The sequence below is a fragment of the Camelus ferus genome, chromosome 20, assembly GCF_009834535.1.
Source record: "Camelus ferus isolate YT-003-E chromosome 20, BCGSAC_Cfer_1.0, whole genome shotgun sequence".
Taxonomy (NCBI): domain Eukaryota; kingdom Metazoa; phylum Chordata; class Mammalia; order Artiodactyla; family Camelidae; genus Camelus; species Camelus ferus.
Window position 1 is genome coordinate 29,301,662 of NC_045715.1, and position 26,599 is coordinate 29,328,260.

The 26,599-nt window shown below is 39.7% G+C and overlaps 1 protein-coding gene across 5 annotated transcripts in view; it reads right to left on the bottom strand.

Moving 5' to 3' along the window:
- Positions 1-2,455: 2,455 nt before the first annotated feature.
- The window catches only part of ZNF318 (zinc finger protein 318), a 31,754-nt gene continuing 7,610 nt past the window's right edge, over positions 2,456-26,599 (bottom strand). Inside the window, exons 3-10 of one of the 5 annotated variants that reach the window (XM_006190757.3) lie at positions 25,529-26,168; positions 23,092-24,537; positions 21,171-21,270; positions 18,847-19,151; positions 14,688-14,891; positions 14,130-14,229; positions 13,095-13,213; positions 7,943-12,804 (exon numbers count right to left, since the gene is read on the bottom strand). In XM_006190757.3, coding sequence (XP_006190819.2) covers positions 9,487-12,804; positions 13,095-13,213; positions 14,130-14,229; positions 14,688-14,891; positions 18,847-19,151; positions 21,171-21,270; positions 23,092-24,537; positions 25,529-26,168 — 6,232 coding nt within the window. In that variant the 3' untranslated portion in view covers positions 7,943-9,486. Of the gene's footprint in view, positions 4,274-7,942; positions 12,805-13,094; positions 13,214-14,129; positions 14,579-14,687; positions 14,892-18,846; positions 19,152-21,170; positions 21,271-23,091; positions 24,538-25,528; positions 26,169-26,599 lie in introns of those variants that run through there. The other 4 variants (XR_004313607.1, XR_004313606.1, XM_032463115.1 and 1 more) reach the window with 4 other exon arrangements.

Below are 26,599 nucleotides of genomic sequence, written 5' to 3' on the forward strand. Positions count from 1 at the left end.
AATATGGTTCATTTGTAGGGAAAAAAAAAAGTTTATAGAAACCATCACCAAAGAAGCCCAGACACTGGACTTACTAGATAAATATTTTAAATCAACTTAGATATGTCTTAGATATGCTTAAAGAGCTAAAGAAAACAATGGACAAATAACTAAAAAAAACCAGGAGAATGAACAAATAAAAAATATCAATAAAGAGATATAAATTATAAAAAAGAACCAAATAAAAATTCTAGAGCTGAAAAGTAGGGACTGAAATGAAAAACTCACTACAGGGGTTCAAAAGCTATAAATTCAAGCTGGCAGAAGAAAAAAAATGACTGAAGTTGAAGAGAGGACTACTGAAATTATTTGGTCTTAGTAGCAGAAAGGAAAAAAAAAAAGGAGGAAAAATGAACAGAGCTTAAGGGATCCATAGGACACCATCAAGCAGACCAACATATACATTATGGGAGTCCCAGAAGGAGAGAGAGAAAGAGGCAGAAAGAATATCTGAAGAAATAATGGTTGAAAATTCTCCAAATTCAATGAAATACATGAATCTACACATCCAAGAAGTACAACAAACTCTAAACAGGCCAAACTCAAAAAAGAGATCCATACCATGACATGTTATAATCAGTGTCAAAAGACAAAGACAAAAAGAGACCCTTGAAAGCAGCACAAGAGAAGTGACTCATCATGGACAAGGGATCTTCAATAAGATTAACAGCTGATTTCCCATCAAAAGCCACGGAGGTCAGAAGACAGTGGGGTGGCATAAAATGCTAAAAGGAAAACTCTAAGTCAAGAATTCTATGTCCAACAAAATTATCCTTCAAAACAAAAGGAAATTAAGGCCTTCCAAGAGAAACAAAAGCTGAGAGAGTTCATCACTAGTAGAGCTGCCCTAGATGAAATGCTAAAGGGACGTCTTTAGGCTAAAGCAAAAGGACATTAGACAATAACTCAAAGCCAGAGAGAGAAAGAAATCTGGTAAAGGTAACACAGGTAAATATAAAAGCAAGTATTTTTGTATATTGGTTTGTAACTCTTCTTTTTTATTTCCTATATGATTTAAAAGACAAATGCATAAAACAACAATTATAAAACTATGTTAATCAGCACACAATACATAAAGATGTAATTTGTGACAAAAACAACAGAAGGAGAAACATGGAGCTATACAGGAGCACTATTTTGTACATATTGAAACTAAGCTGGTATCAATTCAAACTAGACTGTCATAAATTTAAGATGTTAATTATAATCCTCACAGTAATCATTGAGGAAATAACTAAAATATACATAGAAAAGGAAATAAAGAGAGAATCAAAATTATACACTGGAAACAAATCAATCAAACAAAAGAATACAGTATTGGAAAAAATAAGAAACAAAAAAGATATGACATAAGATTTAAGATATAAGAAAACAAATAGCAAAATACCATAAGTTCTTTACCAGTAATCACTTTAAATGTAAATAGGTTACAATTAAAAGACAGAAACTGGCAGAATGCATTAAAAAAAAAATGATCTGACTACATGCTATCTACAAGAGACTCACTTTAGATCTCAAGACACACGTCAGTTGAAGTGAAAGGATGGAAAAAGACATTTCATGCAAATAGTAACCAAAAGAGCTGAGGTGGCTATGCTAAAATCACACAAAATAGATTTTAAATAAATTGCTACAAGGGGCAAAGAAGGTCATTACATGTTGATAAAAGGGTCAGCTCATTAAGATGATTTAGCAACTATAAATGCACGTGTACTAAACAGAATCCCAAAATACATGAAGCAAATGTTGACATAATTGAAGGGAGAAACAGACAGTCCTACAGTAATAGTTGGAGATTCCAATATTCCAATAATGAATAGAACATTTTGACAGAAGTTCAAAAAGGAAATAGAGAAATTAAACAACACTAAATTAACTAGATCTACCATACATACATAGAATACTTCATCCAAAAGCAGCAGAATCCACAATCTTCACAAGTGCACATAGAACAGTCTCCAGGATAAATAGACACATTAGGCCGCAAAGCAACTTAAACAGTCTCAGAACATTTAAAAAGACTAAAATCATACAAAGTATATTCCCCAACCACACTGGAATAAAGATAAAAACCAGTAACAGGAGGAAAACTGGATTCAGGTGCTGTGGAAAACAGTCTGGTGGTTCCTTAAAATCTAAACATAGAATAACCACATGACCCAGCAATTCTACTTCTAGGTATATTTGAAAAAGAAGTGAAAGCAAGTACTCAAATACTTATGCATAAATGTTCATAGCAGTACTATTTTCAATAGCCAAAAGGTGGAAACAATCCAAATGTCTATCAATGAGTGAATGGATAAACAAATTGTGGAATACACATACACTGGAATATTATTCAGCATAAAAAGTGATGAAATATTGATACATGCTACAACAAGGATGAACCTTAAAAATGTGAAGTAAAAGAAGCTGGACACAAAAGATCACATATTGTGTGACTCCATTTACATGAATTTTCCAGAATAGATAAATACAAAGACAGAAAGCAGATTGGTGACTGCTGCTGGCTTTGGGGTAAGGGATAATTGGGAGTGTCTACTAATTGTATGTGTTTTTTAAGGAGGGTGATGGAAATGTTCTGAAATTAGGTAATGATGACGGTTGCACAACCCTGAAGATACTAAAACCCACTGGATTGTCAACTTTAAAATGATCAATCTTATGGTATGTGAAATTTAATGTTATATGAATTGTATTTCAATTAAAAAGGTTTTAAATATTTCACCATTCATAACACATGTCAACTCTAGCATATCAAATTTTAAAAGTCCAAAGGGAAAAACATTATTCTAAAAAATGCCTCCTTCCCTCTGCCCATTCCCCCAGATCAGCACATCTCAGAGACGGACTTCATAAACTACTGAAGAAGGGAGGTCTCAGCAGTAAATCAGGAGCTGGTAGGTAGGTCACATTAAAGTTGTGACCAACAATCTTGACTGACCCTGAGCCAATGAATGTGGTAGCTGATGAGAAACAGATCTTGCGCTGGTGCAAGAGAGCGAAAGTGACAGTGATAAAGTGTTGGCAGCCCCGGCACTAGGCTGTTTTCCATTGCTTCATCCACAGGTCATACCTGACGAATGGTATAAGCTCAGTAGCAAGAGGCCCTGAGGTACTTCTGAATACCCTTACTTCTTCCTTGTATTCTATTGATGACTTTGGTTGTACATTATGCAGTTCTTTTATTTGTAGTGTTATGAATAGTCCCAAAAGTTACCCCAACCATAAATTTATTGGGGCAGTAGACCTCCAGGACTCTAAAAGTGCCAGGATTTACAAATCAGAAACAAAACTAGGCTAACAGTTTTAAGGGTAAATCTGGAGCTGGGGCAGCTCAGACGTAAAAGAATCTCAGAGTTTAAAGAACTTATAGGTCAGCTAAATTTTATTTGGTTCTGGTTATCATCCTCACTGTGTTCTTGAGTCCAGTCCCAAAGCACAAAACGGAATAAAATAAACACCCAGTGGCATTTCAGATGGACAGAGAAGACAGGCATTTTCGACGGACAGAGAAGATGGGATTTCCTTGGTATTTTTAAATGATGCTTGCCTGCTTCTTTGTACCGAATGTTTCAATGTGTGTAGAAGAGGTAGTAAGACTGAGTGGAAACTGCTAGACAGTTGTCTTGGTCTGAAATCCCAGGATTTTTCAAACACACCCTTAGTGATTGTCCCTTCTTCCTTGAGACTCCTTTGTCTACTCATACTCCAACTCCTAAGGACACACCCAATTTTTACCATGATTCTCGTAGGAACCAGTAAGGAAGGCTGAAACCAAGATAGGAGATGTTCTACTTGCTGGGAACATTGGGCACAGGAGGAGTGAGAAGATCTGAATTCCATAGCTTTAATGTAAGTATCATGGCACAAAATGAGAGATGGAAGTTAAATCATTTGAGATACTCAAGAGTGGCAAGTTTAAAATACATACCTTCTATGCCTATTCTCATTTTGTTCCTCCTCTACTAGTACAAAGATAGAGACATACATACAAAACAATATTCACTCATCCAACTCAACGTTTCCTGTCAGCTGAAATGACAGGGCCGTCTCTACAACCCATTCCGGCCCCAATAGCCATACCCACCTTCTGGAACCAGACCCTAGAGATGACTGCCTACTGGCCCCAAGGACGCTCATCATTTCTGTGGCTTCTATCCCTGCCTCCCTGGGGCAGAAATCTCTTCTGCAGTTCTTCCTTCTGGAAATTTGAAGACTTCAGCAACTGTTCCTGAAAAGAAAGGAAGGTAGGTGGGTAAGAGTCAGTAAATGTAACCATAATCATCCTTATGTAGGTAGGCTATGGGAGGGCTGGATAGAACTTTAGCAGGGGCAGAGTATCATAGAGAAAATGAAGGAAATTAATAGCTCAATATGATTTTTATCTTTTTGCTATCTTCCTCTACCATTATGCAACCATCTCTATTTTCACCCTGCTCATTCATTTCCCTCAAACATGCCCATTTCCCTTGTTTTCTATAAAACTCCTTTCTTGCCTGATCCTCCAAGAGTGGAAGGAACAAAAGCTTGTAAAACAATCAATACATCTAGATAGGAGTTATCTTCTGTCCTTTTGTATGCAAGACTTTGTGATATCTTTTGTGTACCTACTTTAAAGTAAGCTTTGTAGAGATAGGTATCTTGATTTATGTAATTTAATGTCCAAGTGCTTGTACAGCAAGAATGGAAATGTACAACCAGCTCAGTAGAGGTAGGGCCAAGAGAAAGGGAAGAGAAAGAGAGGAAGAGAAGAATGTATTCTTGAAGAATGTATGTTGCTCAACTTTGATGGGAGTAGAGGAATTTAGGGAATCTTGAAGGAAAAGCAGCAGGACCTATTTGTAATGATGGAAAACTGATTAGAAGACTGAAGACAGGGATGCACTGAGTGCAAGAGACACAATTTGTTTATTAGACACTAATTTTTATACGTAAAAGTATACAGAAGGGGAAAAAACGGTCTATAATTCCACAGTACCAGATAACCCATACTGATATAAAAATTACATATTTCCCTATATGGTGTACATATTTTATATGTATATAAAATATCTTATATAAAATGTACTTTCCTGACCAGAATGTTGAAACAAACAAGATACAAAATAAAAAGTGAAAGCATCACTTCTTCCAAAGGCAAATTTTTTTGCTTCCTTTCAGAAATAAAATTGACATGATTTAGAGTTTTGATGAGATGACAAGAGGCTGCTGGGCCATAAAGGGTTGAATTACTCCTTCAGCTAAGTCAGATGATTTGGGGTTTAAATGACTGACTTCAACAGCCTACAAAATCTGACTGGATGGAAAAAGTGAGCCATCTGAAAATCAGTTTCCAATACCTTTAGCTGCTAACTCTAAGGTCAGTGTACCCTCTTCCTATCCCGTCTTTCTTCTAGGAGCTTCTAGGGCAGTGTGTCTTCCTCCTTGCCTGACACCACTATTCCAGAATGCTGCTGAAATGAAGGGGCCACTGGCAGCCTTGATATGCACTCACTGCTATCGACAGTGTCTTTTTTCAAAAGACCCAGGACAGAAGCAAGAGGACAGTTGGCTTCTGGAGTATTAAGCACCCAGCAAATACAACCAGCAATTTACAGCTTTTATTCACCTATAAATTGCTAAGTATTAATAATCGGTTCATTAAAAAGTTACTATTATCATATTGATTCTTTTAATGAATTTTTATTGAGCACTCTTATGTGCTAGGCAATTGTGCACTGTGACTACAATGATGAAAAAACAGGAAGCAAAGAAAAACTTCGTGTTTTGGAGAGTTTATAATCTAGTTGGGGGTCAGGGGGTGGAAGGGAGGCATCTATTAAAGAAATATAAGTGTAGAAGTACAACTACACTAGGTGCTACAATGAAAGCATACATGGTCCTTTCAAAGTATGTAAGGGTTGAGGGCAAATCAGGATGATTTTTTTTTAAGGATAGAAAATTTTCATTGTAAGTTCAGCTGCTTAGCTTATCAATGAATACTGCTATTGTGTATATAATTTTTTGTTAAAAATTACACAAACATTATTGTAAAATTAAATTCCCAATAAAGAAGTGTGCTCACAATCCCACAGTATTTTCATTTGTCCATGTTCTTACAGAATTGTTAATGAATGAAGACCTTGCTTAGGTTCCCATCCTGGGCTTGGTATGTAAGCTTTATGAAGGCAAGAACAAGAGTTTAGGAATATGTACTTTTTAAAAACTCCACCTCACTTAGTTCCTTTATAGGTGGTCTCCTCTCTAAACCCACCTTCACCTTTTTTTTTAAATAACACACAATGTGACTGTTGGATACCTGTATTCTATATGTCCAAACCACACAGCCCCACCTCCCTCTTTCTTCCTCAGTCTCTGAACCAGGCAGTCTGATAAATGGACATGTATTCTGGCATGCTTTGCTACCAAAACATTAGCTAACTTCTGACTTCTTGATTCTTTTAGAGAGATGGAGTGGCATAAGGTAAAATGGATTTACTTAGCAGAAAGGTTATTAAGAGTATTATGTGCCCTGAAGCTAGCTATGAAGAAAGAGGTTTAGAAGCAAGAGGTTTCCATTCACAAAGCCAAGGAATTTTTAGGCGGTTATTTATACAACATAGGTAAAATATGGTGTTTGCCCAAATTTAAACCTAAATGCTGATCATTTGTTCTCACAATTGAGGGAGTCCAATTAAAATTGTTTCTGATGTTTACAGAAATAAAAAGTTACATGATACCATAAGCCAAAGGTAAAGATTAGGGCCCACTCCTTGCATGTGCCTTTGTCTCCTAAGATGAAGATTTATTCAGTACTATTACAGTACTGAATAAAAAGAAATAGACCCTACCTCTAGGCAAGAGTGACTGGATTAGAGTTCTACCCTTCCTTTCACATGGCTTCACTGGATGGGCTCCTGATGCCACTGATCAGAGGAAGTTAGCAACACTTCCTATCCAAACTACGGAATCTTAGAAGCTCTCCTGCTGCTGCTTCAAGGCACATGTGAAGAATGCCATTGCTTCAACTCTCAGAAGTAGGCATTATTCTAGAAAAAGTCTAAGATTGGTAGGTGCCTTTGGTACAAAGCCTGGGGTTATCAAAAGAATACAAAAGGAGTTGCTCAAAGTACTCCAGTTCCAGCTACTTGAATTAGTTCTGCCCTTCTTAGATTTTACCTCTTTTCCCTTCCCCATCCTTCTCAAGTGGCCCCTTCCTAACCCTAAGAGTAAGATTCTAACTCCCTCTGAGACAGAGTGAGGTTAGGAGTGGGATCTGGATAGTATTAACCCTTCTCCACATTTACCCTAAACCCACCCATCTCTCCCCAAAGGGAGCTGGAACTTACTAAGTAAACAGGCCTGAAAAACAGTGACAACTAGCATTTTAAACTCTTATGTTCTCTCAATTTCTGTAGCTAGGCTCCAAGAATGGCGAGGGATTAGTTCTCTGGAAAAACAAATATATCTCTGAAGCTCACCTGGGTTTACATTCTGCTAAAGGGCACCTCCTGAGTCAATTGATGGTTTCCAGCCAGGAAAAATGCATTGAACTCAGGCTTCAGTCTAAAAAGCAGACCTAGGAAGACTATTCAGGATGGCCTGACCCTCTACACATTTGGTATGAGATGGAGATAATGATCCACCATCTTAATGAAAAAAAAAATTCCTGTGGTACAGTGAGGCAAAGCAACTTGTCTAAAATCACAGCATGGCAAATGGCGAAGGAACATCAAGGGACCTAACTCTTCCAAATCTGTGCCTGTTCTACAAGATAAAGAGAGGGCAGGACAACTTCTAAATTTCTAAATTAAATCAAGGCTCTAGAAAAATAACCTCTTCAAATTCAACACAGGGATTCTGCCGTCCTGCACACAAGGAAAAGGAAAAAAGAATTCTTAGGAAAAAAGAGCAACTTTGATTTTTGAAGAGTGAGTGGAAAAATAAGACTCTGAAGCCTCTGTTGAGTCAGGTGACAAATTGCTGACAACATGGATATCAAGAGGAAACTGGGATAGAAATTAGAAAATCTGAGGCCCATACTCCCTGATCCCCAAGAGCACCCTCAGCAGGAACACAAGCGTTCTTGGGGAGCTTAGTTCCAGAGACGCACGGGGAGAGCCAACATAAGGGTATATACCAAGCTTCGCAATAGGCAGATGACAAAACTAGACCACTGTCACCTATTCACTATCCAACCAGGCAGCACTGGGGCCGACTATAAACCTAACAATCTGGCATGAAGGAAGTAGCAGTAACAACTGCGGAAAGGGCTGGGAGTGCAGGATAGACAATATGGCAGCAGAAGTACACTGTTCTAGTTATCCTGTGGAGTTCAAATATGTGTGGTTTTAAAACAAAAATCCAGAAAGAAACATGAGATTGATGCATTTATTCCAAGTAATTACACATTAAAAATAAAGTTAAACTTGTCCAAGCCAACTCATAAATTCTTTAATCTTTTGAACAAAATATACAACCCAAAACATCACACTATGGTGGAAATAACTTGGGAAAGGGAGAGGTAGAGGAAGGAATACATATGGGTGTGGAACAGAGAACGAGTCCAATCCCAAAACAAGTTTCAGATCTTCTACCTCCTCAGAACAGAAGTGGCTGCTAAACAACTTAACATGAAGTGTCAGCGGATCACAATACAATGAACAAAGGCAATTTCAAAAATAAAAGTGATCCAAAAAGCGTATCTTCTCCTGGCACTGAACCATCAATAAGCCTTACCAATTTGTCGTCTTCCAAAAGTGAGCCTGCTAGATTTTCTTCATATTTACTGAGGCCATTTCCAAACAGACTTGTGGATTAGCAGGCCATCTCAAGCAAAGGCAACAGAATGAGGGAAGTGTGGGAGTTGACATTCCACAAGTAAATAAACAGTAAACAAAAGAGCTACTCACGCTGCATTTCAAACAATGTTAAGGCAGGCCCATCCAAATGGAAGGCTAAGAGAACATTCCTTCCTTCATCAGTAGTTTTCCATTTCAGCAGGCTTTCTTGTGTTTCTCCCAGAGATCTATCAGCTGCCCAAGAAATTGGGTGGGAATACAACACAGCAATTGGAGAAGTCAGCTCTGTCTCCCTCCTCCCCCACATTCCAGAAATGGCAGAGTCAAAACCAAAATACAATCAAAGCACACTGTGGTGAGCCAGATAGACATCTGATTTTAATGACACAGGAGAATATAAATTGGCAAATAATAATAATTAACAGAAAATACTTTTTTACAGATATGTAGGGAAGTTATGATTGATTTGTCTGGTATCTTAAGGAGAAAGGAAAAAAGGAAGGGAGGTACATTTTTTAGCTTCCATGAACATTTACTGTAAGATGCTGACAGCATTTCTTGATGTAGGTTCCAGATGAGATAGCCAACTAGTCCTGGGTCATCTGGGCACCTGATTTCCAGAAGCCAATTTGATTCCTCCGTAAGTAGCTCTGGATGTGTATTCTTAGTTGTGAACACTGGAGTCTGTGTGGTCCTGGGTGGTATCAACTGCAGCTTCTTGTGCAGCCACGTCCTGAGGGACCACACTGCCTCCCACTCCCTGCTCTCTCATATGGGACACTGAAGCCATGGATTTTACCATATTCAAAGGGTTGCCATATTCATCTACTTGAGGAATTGCTACCTCAGTGATGGATGCATTCGGTATTTCTAGCTGTAGTGGTCCCACCTCCAAGGAACTACACTCAGGAGGCTGGCTTGGCTCAGAGAGAGGAGAACAAATCTTCTCTTTTTGAACTCCAGATGTCCGTGTGACAAAGTCAACAAGATCCGGAAGGCAAGGAGATGGCCCAATGCCTGCAGGATTAATTGTTTCTGATTCCAATCTGAGTGAATCTTGTTTCTCCAACTGAGAAGTTTCTATTTCCTCAGGCATCATTCCTCCTGCTAACAGGTCAAGGGCCTGGTGTGTTCCCTCTAGGCTCCCCAAACCAAGGCCAACATTTTCTAAAGAAAGTCCAGTTTTCAAAATGTTTGGAGTGATCCTCCCACTTCTGGGATTGGATGAGTTTTGTTCACTCTCTCCTCCAAAGTTAAGTACCAGGGTTTTGGGAGAATCTAATGGAAACTCAGAAAAGGATGTTATTGGTTCAAAGTCAGTGAGAGTGGAGGGATTACTTCCTATAGGTGACATAGAATTTTCTCCACACACTTTCTGAGACAGGGAAGTTGGGGATCTATGTGCTCGGTCAATCCGAGTACTGCTGAAATCAACACTTATATCCCCCAGGTTACCCAGGGAAGCAAACTCTTCTACTTTCAAGTCTGTAACTTCAAAGTTTTCGAAGGCCTTCCCTTCTATTGTCACTGTTAATCCTGGATGGACATCTCGTAACCCCAAGGCTTCTGCTTTTGGTTTCTTTGGGCTCCCCCAGGTCTCTGGTTTCTTCTTCTTCTCATCCCAAACAGCCAGTTCATAGATCATTTTACCCTGAAAGCCTTTTGATCTTTCTCTCTTGAGTCTAAGGCTTCTGTATCTAGAAGTTCTGGAAGTTGATTCTGGAACTGAATTTTCTAGCCACTCCTCATTACCAGTTGAAACTCCTTGCTCCTGCTCACTATCTGTCAAACATGTATCTGATCTGGCTGGGGACTGAAGAAGCAATTCTGAGGCAGAAATTTTTACAGGTGTATCTTGTGGGTTCTGGAGTACAGACCTAGCTTCTGATGGAAACGAGTCTATTTTTGCCTTTGTGGAAGAGAGAGCCTGTGAACTCAATTCAGCCACCATTTTACTTTGAGTTTTACTTCCTGTTATCAATTTTTTGGACTGTTGAGACTTTCTGTCAGTCATTTGCAAGTTGGGCTGTTCTGCTTCTCCCTCACACATGTATCTGCTTCCAAGGCTCAAATTAGAATCCTCTATGCTATTGGGCCCAACGTTGGTATCCATTCCCTCTCCTACTGTCCTCTCAGAGAGCTTCATTCCCCTTTCTTTTAATTCAGTGCTTGTCTCTACCCCACTTTCCCCACAATCCTTAGATTGGTGGAGTTCTTGACTTTCCTCATCCTGATTATTAGATTCCACAAGGCAGGTGTCTACCAACTTCTGAGATTCCATGGTATGACAGCGTATATCTGACAGTTGAGGGGCTGGCTCCACACCCGGTGGTCCTGGTTCTCCCAGGTCAAGTTCAATTTTCCCCTCTGGAGATACATCCCTATTAGCATCACTCTGGAAGGAGCTAGAAGTCCACATGGCCAAACTCTCTGTCTTTGGGGTAATAGTTTCGTAAGGCCTGCTTTGGCACAACCTTGTCAGAGGCTGCAGGAAGCCATAGGTGCTGCCTCTGCTTTTTGAGTCTACATTTTCTGCAACTGACCATTTCCCTAGGGACACCAGAGTTTTTGCAATGGGCTTTTCAGGGTTGCTGACTAAAGGAGCAGAGACCAAATTTCTATTTGGAGGCAACTCCTCTTGGGATGCGCTGCTGTTCAAAGTAGAAGTAGAAGAGGTGTCTGAACTTTCAGTTCTATTTTCCCCATTGGCCAATGGACCACTACTCAGCTTAGTCTCAGGAGTCCCTTTTCCACCACTACTGTAGAATATGTCATACAGATCCTTAGCATTGGCTGTGGCTAAGCATGAATTTCGCTTTTCCAATTTTTTTGCCTGTTCACTGAACACACTTGAAAGGGGAGGTGGAGGACGCACTAATACAGAGAATAGGGTCTGGTCCCGGTCACTCTCACTCACCCCAGGAGCTGTTTCATCAGAAGGAATGGTAGCTGGCTGTGCTGAGGCCATGATGGCTACTGGTAACACTGGATTCAAAATGTTAGGACCCAGGAAACCAGGGTTGAGAGTGTGAGATACAGATGGGTTAGATTTTACTGGAGCCAAGAGAGCATTTGCTTGAGCAGGAGATGGGGCAGCTGGATGAGGTATAACTGGAGGTGGAGGAGGTGGTGGTGGAGGTGGTGGTGGAGGAGGTGGCAGCATTTGTTCAGGTATATGCGATGGCTCATTCTTTTCAGCCAGCACCATCTTTTCCTCTGGAGAACCTTTCAGAATCACCTCTTCTCCTCCAAATGCTTTAGAGATGATGTCAGGAGGCAAGAGAAGATCAGCTGAAGACTCTTTCACCACTGGCAGAGGCTTAGCAGTGGTTCCAGAGGACTTGATGGATAGAAAGGTATTAAGAGGAGCTGGCTTGCTCACTGTGGCTGACCCTGATTTGCGGAGAACTGTGGATGGAATAGGAAGGTTGGGTCGAATCTTAGTCTGGGTTGAAGTTGTCACAACAGGCATCCAAGGGCTAGTATGTGCAACAACAGTTTTCCCAGACAGCTTGATTTTGATGGGCTTTGCCTTTCCAGCTTCGGCTTTGCCATCCTCTTTGTCCTTATTGCTTTCCACAATCTCTTCTTTGGGGATACTTGGGGCCACTGAACTCTTTTCCTCCTCTTTTTCTGGCTTCTTCCAGCTGAATTTCCCAAAAGAGGAAGATGGTGGTGGTTCTTTCTTTACTTCTTCTTTTAATTGGAGTTTGATGCTAGCCTTCTTTTTATTTTCAGCCTTTTCAGGGGAGTTCCCACCCTCAGAGAGTTGATCCTCTAATTCCTCAGAAACCCTGTCATCTTCCTTTACTTCTTTCATGATCTTTGCCCTTTTTTCCTTTTTCTCTTCCTTTGGCTTCTCACTGAGTTTGCGCTTTAGCTCACTCTGCCGTCGCCGTTCCGTCTCTAGGACCACAGCCAAGCCAGCTTGGCGATCCAGATTCCGCCGCTCCTCATACAATGGGTTTTCAACCACATATTTCTAGGAAGAGAAAAGATAAAGGCTAGTAACTGGTCAAAATACTGTAAGAGAGAAAAGTTGGTCCTGCCACTGTGAGAATTCATTTAGTAGAAATCCTCAGAGTTGCCCTCCTTGAGGTTATAAATGGTTCTATCAGGTCAGCCTTTCTTACTAGGATTGAGAAGAACTTCTCAGTGATTATATGGAATTTGAAATAACAACAACTTTTCCTAGCTCTGAATTTGTTTGACAAAGTCAAAAGGATCATTGCAGAAAAGTAGAAAACTCTACAGGCTACTACAAAGACCAACCTTATATTTCTCATTGTGTTGATGACCCTTCACATGTTGTTCTCCGGAAATTGGATCCCCCAAAAATTCCTCACAGAGCTGGCAGTAATATCCAGTGATGGGAACCAGAAACTCAGAGCCTGGAAGAAGTAGAAGAAAGTCAAGAAAATAAATTATTTTCACCCAAAATGACAGCAACTAAAGGAAATCCCACTTCCCCTTTGCAGTAAAATGGTTAATAGTATAGAGGACCTTACCCACTTTCAAGTCAGAAGTAGCATTTAGATGAATCCCAATGGCAATAGTCTTCCCAACTTAAAGCTTGAACTCAGGACCTCTATCCTTTCTACCTTTTGGGAACACTAACTGGTTAATTCAGGAGTTTTCTGCGCTAGACTCATTTCTTTGCTGATTCTCCTCAAACACCAACTAGCAATAAGCATCTCAGGAGATGTAAAAACCACACTCCCAAATAGCCCAGTACCATTTGTATGAGGATCTCTCATGTTGGTTTTAATTACTCAGGAATCTATCTTCTACATGTCTAAAGGATGTAGCATCATTGACAACTTACAAAGGTAAGAAATTGAGAAGTTTAAAGACAAAGAAACTTTCTATTTCTTAACAGAAATAGAAGGACAACTATTCAAAAATATTTTATAGTACTTAGTTGAAAAGGCAGTTGCATTATTGTACCTCTTACTATTCTTTCTTATCTGGATTTCAAATAAATAACATTTTGGTGCATAAGCCAGTGACAAAGAAAGTCATATTTAGTCTATGTGCTGCTGAAGCAAGCCCAAAGAAAGTTGTATTTTAGAGTGGTATGTGTATATTTAACATCTGCTAGATTTTTGGCCATATGGATAGATACCATTCTTGTCTTACAGATCTCTTTATTTCTTTAGGACCTAGTTTACTGTTTTCCACTTAGAAGGCAATCTTACAGCTTTGTTAGAAGTAATGGTTATTTCTTACTCTATGCATCTTAGTTCAGGGACACCTCTTCCTTGACCACATATAAGAAAACCACAAAAAAGGCAGGGAGAAACATACCTTTTGCAGGAACAGTTATCTTGTCAGTGCGCTTTACAGTATCTTGCTTGGCCTCACTCTGGGTCTTTGAAGCCCAAGGTCTGTTGTAGGGATCCAGTGTCTATTTGCAAGAGGCAGAGGCGCTCACACAACAGCACTAAAAACTCAATGACCCACTTTTCTCTTTTTTCTCCCCTACACCAGGGGGACCAGAAGCCCCCAGCTACCCACCCCCACCCGCTCTGCCAACTGTTTAAACGGAAATCACCTGTGGAAAAGGTAAACACATGTTAGAGCAAGTATTAGCAATGGGTAAAATGAAACAAATAATCAGGTACTCAAGGAATCAAAAGAGGCAGAAGCCTCACTTACACTTCTCATGGTGTTTAGTTACAGGCAGGTCCCCTGGACTGAGCCCTGGGGATGGTGTCTCCTTTGATGGTATCTCTTGGCTCTTCAGATTGGGGCTCCTGCCCATATGAGAATGTTTCATTTTCCAGCTTTGTAATGCAGACAGGGGTATAGGAGTTTGAGGGGAAGGAGGGCAAGAACGGAAATAACAGAGGGCAGGATACCTACCTGTGTGTGCTTCTTATTGTGCATATGGGTGAAGAAGTCAAACATGGTCCCACAGATGGTGTTGCAGTCTTTGCACCAGTGATTGCCAGCATCATAATACTCATAGACAGCAATGGGCTGATCAGACTGCTTAGCAGCTGGCTGGAGGCTCTCAGCAGGCTTGGGGCTCTTAGTATGGGAATTCTCATTGTTTACCTTTGATTCCTAGAGGGGAAAAAATCCGCACTAAGAATGAATTCAAGGCAGTCTGTCTTCTCTCAGAAAAAGCAAGTAGCCTACCATAATAACAGAAATAGGACCATATGACCATATTTCCAGTGCTTAAAGCTGCACAAACTGGGAAAAACTCCAGCATAATCTGTCTGCAAGGCTCAAGCAGAGCTAATTAGATTCCATAGTGCCATGCCATCATGAAGAATAAATCATAATGGCAATATATTTACTTATATATCCTAAAATATCCAGAAGAATATTCAAGATTATGGAAACACTGGTTGCCCCTGGGGAGCGGAAGCAGAGAACAAGAATGGATAGGAGTCTTTTTACTATATACCCTTTCTTTGGTAGATGTTAAATGTGTTACCTACGCAATTAAATACATTAGTTAAATTTAAATATCATAACAACTAGAAAGGAAAAAAAATAGAAAAGGTAATTGACCATTTGATTGAGCAAATGCAGAAAGCAGATGACAGTGAACAAACTTATCACAGACACATCCTGGTATAGAAAACTGGAGAACAGGGCTGGTGTTGTGCATATATAAAGGGGACAGTCATCTATGTGGGATGACTTAAAGGACTCCTGGGTAAAATATTTCTAACTGCCTAAAACACCACCATTAGAATTTAACACCTTTGAGTTAACATGAGTCCTCTTTTAAAACATATCAACTCCTTAACATTAAGTTATCAGTAATAAATACTTTAATATGAATTCATTTGTCAGCAAGCTGGGAATGAGGTACTCAGAAAACGAGAGTTTTGGATAATGTTGGAGAGGGAGGCATGGAAAAGATAATTTTGGAACATGGAGAAGGTAAATATGAATGAGGTTCTAAAGTAGACAATATTAGGGAACTGGAAACCTGGAATATTGGCTGGTGGGGAGAATACAGGATGGATAAAGGGAAACAATTAAGACTTCAATGATAATCTTTCCCCATTAAAGTCTTACTCAAGAGTCACTAAAGAGATCACACTCAACAGGTAAGGGACGGGCACATGCATACACTGCTGGTATTACCCGGCACCACCTTTCTGGAAGATAATCTAGAAATACATTTTATATACCTAAAAATTCTCTATACCCTTAACCCAGCAATTCTACTTCTTGATACTTATCCTAAGGAAATTATGTCAAACAACAGGTGATTTGACTGATTAATAAATTTTGGTATCTATACAACAACAAAAACAAGGTTGCTAAAAATATTATAGAAACCTATTTATTGATATGGAAAGATGTTCATGATATACTGAGAAAAGTAAGTAACAAAATATATTTGAATAATCAATAAAGATATATAAATAAGCATAGAATGTAAAATGTCACCTAATCCAAAAGACTTTCCCTGACTACTCTATATCCCTTACCCCATTTTTCTTTTTTAAGCACACTTCATCACCTAACTTGTTTACTTATTTTCTATCTTCTATTTCATGAGAAAAAGGTCCTTGTCTACATAGTTCCCTGCTACACTTCCCATATCAAGAATAGTGCCTGGCACTTTCTCGGAGATCAAGAAACATTTGTTAAATGAATGAACAGAAGAAGAATATTTGGAATAATATACACCAAGGTGTTAATAACAGTTATGTCTAGGTGGAGGGAATTGTGGAATTGTGTGTATGCACTTATTTTTATGAAATAAATAGAAAAAGAAAAAAAAAATCTCAAACCAACTATGCACTTTAAAAAGAGGCAAAGAAAGAAAAATTACCTAGGATAGGAAGGAAACAGGCTGTAGAGACAACATTCCTTGCTGCTGAAATGAAAGCTGAATTACAACATATCCCTGTTAGCTTCAGAGAACATGAAGACCTACTCAAACCAAGAGGACAGACTGTCATGGGGTTGGTGCATAAATGGAACCCCAAACAATGCAGAAGTCAACTAAAAAGGGGCAGAAGTTTCAAGCTCTTCTCCCATCAAAGGCCCTGAACTCAATGATTCTGGTATTAGAATATATTCCTACATGGGTGAGAAAAATCTCTCCTAGAAAGACACAAAAAAATTAGAGCCTGCTTGGCAGAGAATACAGAATATTTTCTTCTCTAACCCCCAAAATTAACTGAGCATCTACTATGTACCAGACATACTGAATGCCATGGGAAACACAAAAATAAGTTATACTCTGTTATTCTCAAGAAGCTCTCATTTAGTGGAAGAGACAGGCATGAGAACACACATGACCTTAATCATGTTTTCAATAAGACAGAATGAAATAAATCTTATAAAGAAATAAAATAATATATATATGGGGGGTAAAAAAGGTTAATTAAATCTGGGTGGAATTCAGGAATTCTTCTGGAAGAGGTCATATTCAAGTTGGGCCTTAGTGGATGAGTAGGGTTGGGAGAAAGATTATTCCAGGCTAAGAGGATTATTAACGCAAAATCAGAGACTACAACAGCATACTGCATATGTGGAAAAGTGCACATATTTTGAGGTGGCAGGAGTGTAAGGTGTAGTGTCATATTTCTTGAGCACTACCCATTTATCTGCCAGGTACTGAGCTATATACTGGGGACTATACTGGAGAATGAGACAGATATGGTCCTTGATCCCTTGAACCTTAAAATCTAATTGGGGAACACATGTAATTATGTAATTACAACTATCATAAATGCTAAGAGGGAAAATGACACAGTATAATGAGAGTGTGTATCAGGCAAATTTAACAACCTGGAAAGGCAAGAAAAAGGGTCAGGGAAATAACTTAAGCTGGGATCTGAGGATGAATATGAGTCAGTTAGAAGACGGGCTAAGAAAAGAGTGGGTTTTGCATGGTAACCAGAGGGAAGAGAAGATACAAAGACATTAAAGAGGATGAAACATCTGAGGAATGAAAAGGCCAGTAATGAAATTATAGTGAACAAAGGGATAAAGAGGCATGAAATGAGGCTGAAGAGGCAGGCAAGCAGTATTGTGATCAAAGAGAAAGGATTAAGAGTGTAGCAATACGAGCAAGCATTGAAGGTGGTTTGAATTTGGATGGCAATAGAGATGATGAGATGAATGGAACTGAGAATTACTTTGGAGGGAGAATTGACAAAATCTCAAATTGATTTGGTTGATTTGGTGTGGAGCAGATAGGGAGAGGGAACTACTAAGAATGCTTTTCAGATTGTTGGCATGAAAACTGTTGGATAGTGGTGTCATTTACTGTGATGGGTAAGACTGGAGGAAGAACAGGATAGAGAGAGGTTGAGCACAATCATTAGTTTGGCTTAGGATATATTGATTTTGATGTGTCTATGAGACAATGAAGTGGAAAAAATGAGTAGTCTGTTGAACATTCAGGTTTGAACCTCAAGAGAATCATTTGAGCTACAATATAAAACTGGAAGGTGTCAGCATGGTATTTCAGCATCAAATTGGATGAAATGACCTAGGGGGGAAGCAGAATTCTGGAGAACTGAGCCAGACAGAGCCCTGAAGAGTTTAAGTATTTAAATATCGGGAGTTGAGCAGGAGCAGCCAGCATACTAGGGGGAAAAGTGTGAAAGAAGCCAAGTGAAGAAAGTATTTTTAGGACAGAGTGGTTCCCTGTACCAAATACTTATTTGAGAACTGAAATAAATTCACTGGCTGTACAATATGGTGGTGACCTTGTTACTAAACATGAACCCACAAAATGGTATTACAAGCTTTGGGAAGACTAGAAGCCATATTGGAGTGGGTTAAGGAGTAAGTGCTAAAACTAGAACATGGAGGGCCCTCAATGCTGAGGATTTGGGATTCTACTTTGCGGGCAATGGAGAACTGCTAAAATTCTGAAGGAGAGTAGCATGATTTGAACTATGCTTTACAAAAATAACTCTAGCAAGAGTAAGAACAGGTTAGAAAAGGAAGTTAAGAAAACAGTTCATTAGAAGGCTTCATTAGGAGTCCAAGGGAACAAAAGGTAACAAAAATGGAAAAGTTGAGTTGTTACCTTGCTATTGGAAGAGGAGTTTGAGGATGACGACACTTTTTCTGGGCTCTTAGACTTTTCTGCTTTCCCAGACTTCTCCATAAGCTCTCTACTATCATTTGAAGACTTCTGGGATTTATCCAAAATGTTAATTCCCAAGATCTGAGCCACTTTGTCCAGTTCAGACTGCTTTTTTTCTGCCTCTTCTGCCTCTTGTCGAAGTTCTGCAATGTCCTTCATAATGTTATCCTGAAGCCGACTCACCTCCACCAGGAGTGGGTCTTTGTGACCATCCTTCTCCCTTCGTTTCTTACGCAGCATTTCCCCTGAATGGTCAAATGCCAACAGAAACACACACAAGGAAAGTAAGTTAAGACAATAAGACATGTTTCAATAATAAGCAGTAATTCTCAAGATTTTGTGGTCATAAAACCTTTCCCTATAAAACATTCTAAAAGCAATGGGCTGGTTTAGATGAAGCTCCTATGAAGGTAAATGTTGAGTGATTACACTGTCTCTTACTTAGGGGTTACTAGCTAAGGGTCTATGGACAGATTTCAGAGAGGGGCTCCATGAATCCCCAAAATGGTATATACAAGTTTGTGCGCATGTGTCTCCAAAAAGGTTAATATATGTTGTAACTATGAATCCTGTGGCTGTCCTCTTCAGAGAACCAAAAAATTATTCAGAGGGCCAAAAACAAAAAACAAAAAACAAAAAAACATTCAGTCATGTATTTGACTTTATCTGATTTTAGGACCCTTCACCAACACCTCCACTGAGTTCTAGGTTTTCCCTCAGACTTACCTAATGTTACCTCCCATTCCAAACTGTAGGTGAATTAATCCTCAAAGGATAAATAACTAGGCTTTTTATCCCTAAACCATCCAAACCCAAAGAAGAAATTATATCTTCTACTACTCTCTGCTCTTCCATGCTATCACCAAGCTGTAATATTTAGGTATCTTGCTATGTTCTTTCCTTAGTGTGTATATGAATTCCTAAAAGCAAAGATGAAGAGAGAGAATCAATAGAAGCATCACGGAACATCTTCTTGTGCCAAAAAGGAAGTCAAAAAATAATGGGCACATAACAAAAGGGCACAGGAGTCAACTTAAATGGGCTCCCACTGGCCAAATCTTGGGCAATTTGAGCATGAAGATAAATAATAATAGTAAAATATTATAACCTACTGAACGAAGAATCCATGAGTTCATATTGATATAAAAGGATAAATTAATGGGGGCAATGGAGGGTTTAGCTCAGTGGTAGAGCACATGCTTGGAGTACATGAGTTCCTGGGTTCAATCCCCCATGCCTCCATTAAGGGAAAAAAGATAAAAGGATAAATAAATGGGGAAAGGAAGGGTGGGTGGAAAGCTTCTTACAGCAGAAAGCCAACCACTTAAGGGAGAAGGAATGATGAAATTAGAAAATTACTATTTGACAACCATCATAATAATAACTGATTCAGGCAAAAATCATCAATGAATGCTGAAACTTGTGGGCCAGTTTGAGGAGTAACTGAATATTTACATAGTCTCAAAGTATCTCCCTATAAGATACTTATTAGCTGAAAAGGGTAAAACAGTAACCTTACAGTGGAGAAACCCAGCAGACACCACCTTAACCAAATGATCAAAACTGACATCACCAGTATGGGACAAAACAACATCTGATAAGAACTCAGCATCACTTCTGTGATGTTCTACTCAAAAATGCATAACCTGAATTTAATCATAAGGAAACATTAGACAAACCAAAATTAAAGGACATTCCACAAAATATGTGACCTTTTGTCCTCTAAAATGTCAGTGTCATGAAATACAAAGATTCAGGAACTGTTACAGATCAAAGGAGACTAAAAGAACATGACAAATGAATGCAATGTATAATCTTGCATTTTCTTGTGGGACAACTGATGAAAAGTGAGTAAGATCAGTGTTACTGACTAGTATATCACTGTTAATTTCCTAATTTTGATATGTGTACTTTGGTTATACAAGTGAATTCTTTGTTGTTAGAAGATACACACTGAAGTGTTTAGGAGTAAAAGAACATCCTATCTACAACTCACTCTTTAATAGTTCAGATAAAATCAAACTCACACATGCATACACACATGATTGAGAGAAAACAAGGGTAGAGTAAATATGTAAAGTGCTAATAATCATGGAAAATACCTGAGAGTACTTTACACTATTGTTGCAACTTTTCTACAAGCCTAATGATACCAAAAAAAATTTCGAAAGTGAGGCGTCACATCAATGAACCTGTCTGAGAGTCCTCAAAGCTCTCCACTGAGGTCTCCTAGTAAAGGCAGTATGCAAAGAAGTGCCTGATACCTTGTTGTTTATGAAGCCGCTCCAACTCAGTCCTGAGATAGTACATCTTCTTCTGGCGAGCTTCCCGGTCACTCTTTAGCTTTTCCCTCTCTTCAATAACCTGCAAAGTACAACATGGTAAGAGATCCTTCAGCCTCCAATATCCTTCCTTTTCTACTGTTCTCTTCCCTACAACTTCATGCTACATAATACCCAAATGCCTGCACACAGGGAATCTGACTCTATAGTGAAAGCGATGTTTCATTTCAATCCAAGTGCCAGAACAGAAGTATCCTTTTCAGAACTACATCAACCAGAAAGTATTATTTTTCAAGGACCTACTGTATAGCACAGGGAACTATACTCAGTTTCTTGTATTAACATATAATGGAAAAGAATCCAAAAATATATATATGTATATGTATAACTGAATTGCTTTGCTATACACCTGAAACAAGTGTAGCTGTAAATCAACTACACTTCAATAAAAAACAAACTTAATAATGTGCAAAAAAAAAAGTACTATTTTTGTGCAGAAAGCACTATACTATTACTAGATAGCATTCTGAGCCCAAAGGGAACCATCAAGAAGGGAACCAATGTGTGCTATGGATGAGGCACACTTTTAGCTGCATTATATGTATCATCTTATTTAACCATGACTTTATCTCTGTTTTACATTAAGAAAACTGAGGTTGCAAAAGATTAACATATCCAAGATCATATAGTAAGAGGATTTAAAGTCGAGGTATGTATGCCCTAAATCCCATGATCTTTTAACTGTATTAATTACTATCACCTAATGGAAAAAACAAATATGGCTTGTCTATAACGGGCTCATGTGAAAAACCTGTATGTTGTCAGCCTTGATTTAAGTGCTAGTTTCTTAAAAGGAAAGTAAAGGGAAAGCACTAGTCTCCAGATGGTGTCTTGGCAGTCTTAGATTCTGTTGTTACTGAACCCATCCTCCTCTTTCCCAAGACTTCAAAAACAAAAGACCGAAGTTCAGGGTACCCAAGTACAATGGAAAATTAAGAGGTGATGTTGTCTTCTCAAAGATTAAATTTCTTTAAAACTGGAAAAAAGTGAAACTGGCCCTCCAATTTTGCTCTATTTTTCTCCTCAGGTCTTAATTATTTTAGTAGCAAACCAAATTTATACATATTACAATTTTATGGTCCTTAGGTCACCTTGTTTAACAGAGTGAGTTATTAGTTATTAAGGACCTTTAAAATTAACATTATGTATTAATTATTCCACTCAAAATTCTTCTATTCTGTACTTCTCATCTCTACATAATTTTTATCTACTGCTCTAAAACATCTATAATTATTCTTTACCCCAGCCACTGCTCCCTTCCTACAGCCTAGGAACTCAATGAACCTTGACAGTATAAAAACTAATTTTAAAAAAAGTGTCATAAGAATTTATTGTTATTCCTGGATTCTAAGTTAAATTAGATAAGCAAAGTTTATTTCTTGGTTTAATTACCAAGCAATAACTAGTTATTAGCTTTTGAACCTCATAATCACTAAAGGAAAAGGGTCCAAAACTTATTGGGATGAAACAAATATTTCCTGATTCTCCTTCAACCAACCCAATTTTAGTTCCTCACTCTCTGATGAGGTCGTATTGAAGACTTCAAGGCTCCCAGCTCCTGCTCATAGTGTCCTAAGGCTGATTTTTCAGAAAGAAAAATAAACTTAAAAAAAGGAAAAAGAAGTCTAGCAATCACAATGGGACCTAGGGCCAGACTTTAGTCCAAACGAGAAAACACAAAAGAAAAACAGACAGTGTATATATACATTACTTAGGGTAATGATAGCAGCCTCTAAAGACCTTAAAGTAAAAGAGCCTTAAATTTTCAGCTCTGTAAAAGACAAATACAAATTTATGTTAAAACAGAAGATTTGGGCACAGACTGCCCAAAGCTAGTATTTACCTTCTGCTTCTGGGAAGCACGGTTCTTCTCATCAGAGATCTTCTCCGGATTATATCTTATGAGAGATGGGATAGACAACTGGACAGGCACTTGGGCAGCAGGAATTGAGCCTAGCACTGACTCCTCCTGCTTGGGCTCATCAGGAGTCACAGTGGGGATCACGCGGAGATTGGGACGGCTACGGGTAGCCTGTTTGGTAACGGGCATTATCCTGTGTGGTTCAGGGAGAGGATGGTTTGAAGGCTGGGAGGTGGGATACATGGGCCACCTTGAGGCTGCATATGCCATGTAGTGTCTATAGGCATCAAAGGAAGCAGGGGGAATGGCAGGTCCCTGGTAATTTGGAGGTATCCGAGCTGCAGCAAACTGAGAGGTCCTTGGCATATGAAACTGAGATAAAGAAGCAGGGTGTGGAAGTCTAATTGGGGTAGGTGGGGCTGATGGCAACAGGCACCTGACTGCAACAGATGACTGAAACCCACTGCCAACCACCTCGGGTCCTGCAATATGACCCACTGGATGGTCAGACTTTAGGAATGGGGGACTGTTTTTTGTGAGTAGGTAAGGATCTACAGGGGAGACTGGGTGTGGATGGGACACCTCTGGAGAGTGGGTATTACTATGGTGTGCCTCCCCGCTCTCCAATCTGTGAGTATCTGCAGAATGCCGATCAGCTGAGAAACGGCGGTCAACTGAGGAACAGAGATCTGCTGAAAACTGCCGGTCAACTGAGGAACGGCGGTCAGCAGAGGAACGTGATGGCTTTTTGCCATGAAGTCGTTCCTGGGTACGGGCAGCCAGTTTACTAATCTCTGCTACCCCAATATCCAGCCCTATAGTCTTAAGCAAGTCATGAATCTTGGCATATTCTGGACCGGTCTCTTCTATTGATTCCAGCTTTACAGCTGGAGCTGAAGAGGGTAGGGAGCTTGCCTTCTGCCTCATAACTTCACTTTCAGAGCCCCCAAGTGGTTTTGGTGGAGATTCTGCCTTTAAGTCCTCTTCTTCATCTCCATAGAGAAATTTCTCCTCATCCTCAATGTCAGGGAAACTACGTCGCCTTTTTTCCTGAGTACTGGTAGAATCCGCCAACATGCTCAGAATGCAGGAAAAACCACTGCCATCCTGGCTAGCTCTCTCATGAGGAAGCAAGAAGTCTGTGTGTCGCTCAGGTCCCTCAGCCTTCATATCCAATTTCTCCTTGTGGCACAGAAAACTTCCAAACTTCTCTCTGAGGGGACTATTGTCTTTGGGTATCCCAGGGAGGGGGCCCCACTGGTAGAGGTTGCCCTGAGATTCCTTCAGGGTAGTCTCTACCATAGTCCCCTTGTTGCTTTCCACCTCTGAGGCAAAAGCAGCAATAGCACCACTTATTGGAAGAGATGAGTGTCCAGAGTAAAGAGGGTGATCCTGGTTGGAGCTGGTACTGCTGGAAAAACTCTCAAGCTGCAAAGATAAATATAACTGATTTAGCCTCTATGCAGAATCTCAGAAACTAGTAATTAGATAAACACTTAAATACTTTGTTCTTCTTGAATTAATAGGGGAAAGATAAGTATGGAAGAAAGGGACGTCCTTAGGTTCAAGATTTGGGTTCCCATTTCTCCAGATGGTTCTGCTGTAGCAAGAGGAAATAGAAAATAAGGCAGATTGGATTGAATCTTCACTTTTGCCCATTTGTTGTAGTCTTATCAAGGAATGTGAATTCAAAAGGACTTTAAAGATGCCCTAGCTTGTTTTCATTTTTATGGATCCCCAAAAGAATAAAACATAGAAGTGGAGCTGCTTTGATTGAAGTAGGGTCAGGAAACTCTGAAACCCTAACAAATCAGCCTCCCCTTGTGTCCCTAATTGCCCTCAGGTACTTCTTCAGAAACATTTAGCTACTAAGAACACAGCTAAAAACTAATGCTCATGCTTGACCATCTTTTCATAAGTGAGAAAAAAAAACCACCCGGAATGGTTAGGTGAATTGTCTAAAAATTACACAGCAAATTGATAGCAGAGATGGGTCCAGAATCAGAATCATCTGGTTTCTGGTCTAGTGTCCTACCATTCATAATTTTTTTCTTCTCTCTTAAGAGAGACGAGGAAAATTCAGATCAGCTCCTCCCTTTGCCCTTCAACCTTCATTTCCAAGAAATCCATATTCAAAGATTCCTACAGGACTATCCAATTTAGAGAAAAAAAACTGTAACAGATACTCTCCAAAACGTCTGTTTAGAAAGCCTAATATATGACAATAGAAGCTCCCTACTGTTGCATTATGAGGCCTACAGTTTCCTTTGGAGAGTCTTGGAAGGTCCTGTACAGCATAACAGTGTCAGTCCAGCATATATCCCAAAGATTCTTTAGGGACACAGTCCCCAGGAAAGTAACTAGGCTTTAAAATAACAGAGGGAATAGCAAGAGACCCTAGAAGAAACGCAGCACAGACCTGCATGGAAGGCTCCATGTCCACCTCAATCCGCTTCTTCAGAATTGACTTCTTGGGCATCACAGACACTTCCTCAGGCCGATGTAAAGAATATCCTTGCTCTGATGCAGTTAGGACACCTGACAATCCAGGGATGGGACAACTAGTGCCACCACCATCAACTCCCACCAGATCCTGACTTAAGCTCCTACTTCGTTCCTCCTCTTCCTCTCGTTTTCGCCTGGCAAGGTCCAGCTCTCGAAACTCAGGGTCTAGAAACCTAGGGCTTGGACTCCGTCTACGCTGTCGATAGTTGCGGGTCCCTGATGTAAAACTTGGGTGATCACCTCCCATGCTGTGTATCTTCTCTGTGTCATCATAACGGGCCCGTTTGACCTCCCGGCTCCTTTCCTCAGGTCGCATAGAGTAGGAGCCTTTGAGTTTGTCTCTAGTCCGTTCTGTACCCCGCAACAGCTCATCATGACAAGTGATATGGGGACTATAATCGGAACGATGCAGGAAAGTTTCCCTCACTCGGTAGTCCTCATCAAGTTGTCCCAAGAAGGGACTGAGAGGTGCCTCCTCCCGGGAAATATATCGTTCAAGACCTCGAGAGCATTGAGAGCTTCGAGTGAAGACAGAATCATCAGTCAGGTCATCCCTAAGGAAAGAGACAAGAATGACTGAACATCCTGGATTGAAAAGAGCAAGACTAGACAAGGCTAAGAGACTGACATTTGGCAAGGGGGCTAAAGAATGCTTAGGACAAAAGACAATATTATGAAGTCCAGGAACAAATCTAAGTATGTACATTAAATATTTCTTCTCCCCTTCCCCAGGGCACAAGCAGCTTCAGCCTCTAAGGAAGGGGAGAGATTACTAATCTACTTAGACAGAGCTTTTAGTCCAATCTCTTTGATTAGACTTTGGGGATGCAGAGGATCATGCTAGGGTTTGGGAAATGTGAAAACACCATGACCACACTACAAAGAGCCCTGGGTTACATAACTTCAACGAGCTAAATTGTAGCTCTTTGCTACTAAAAGTGCGGTCTGAATCAGCAATATCAGTATTACCCAAGAACTTTTTAGA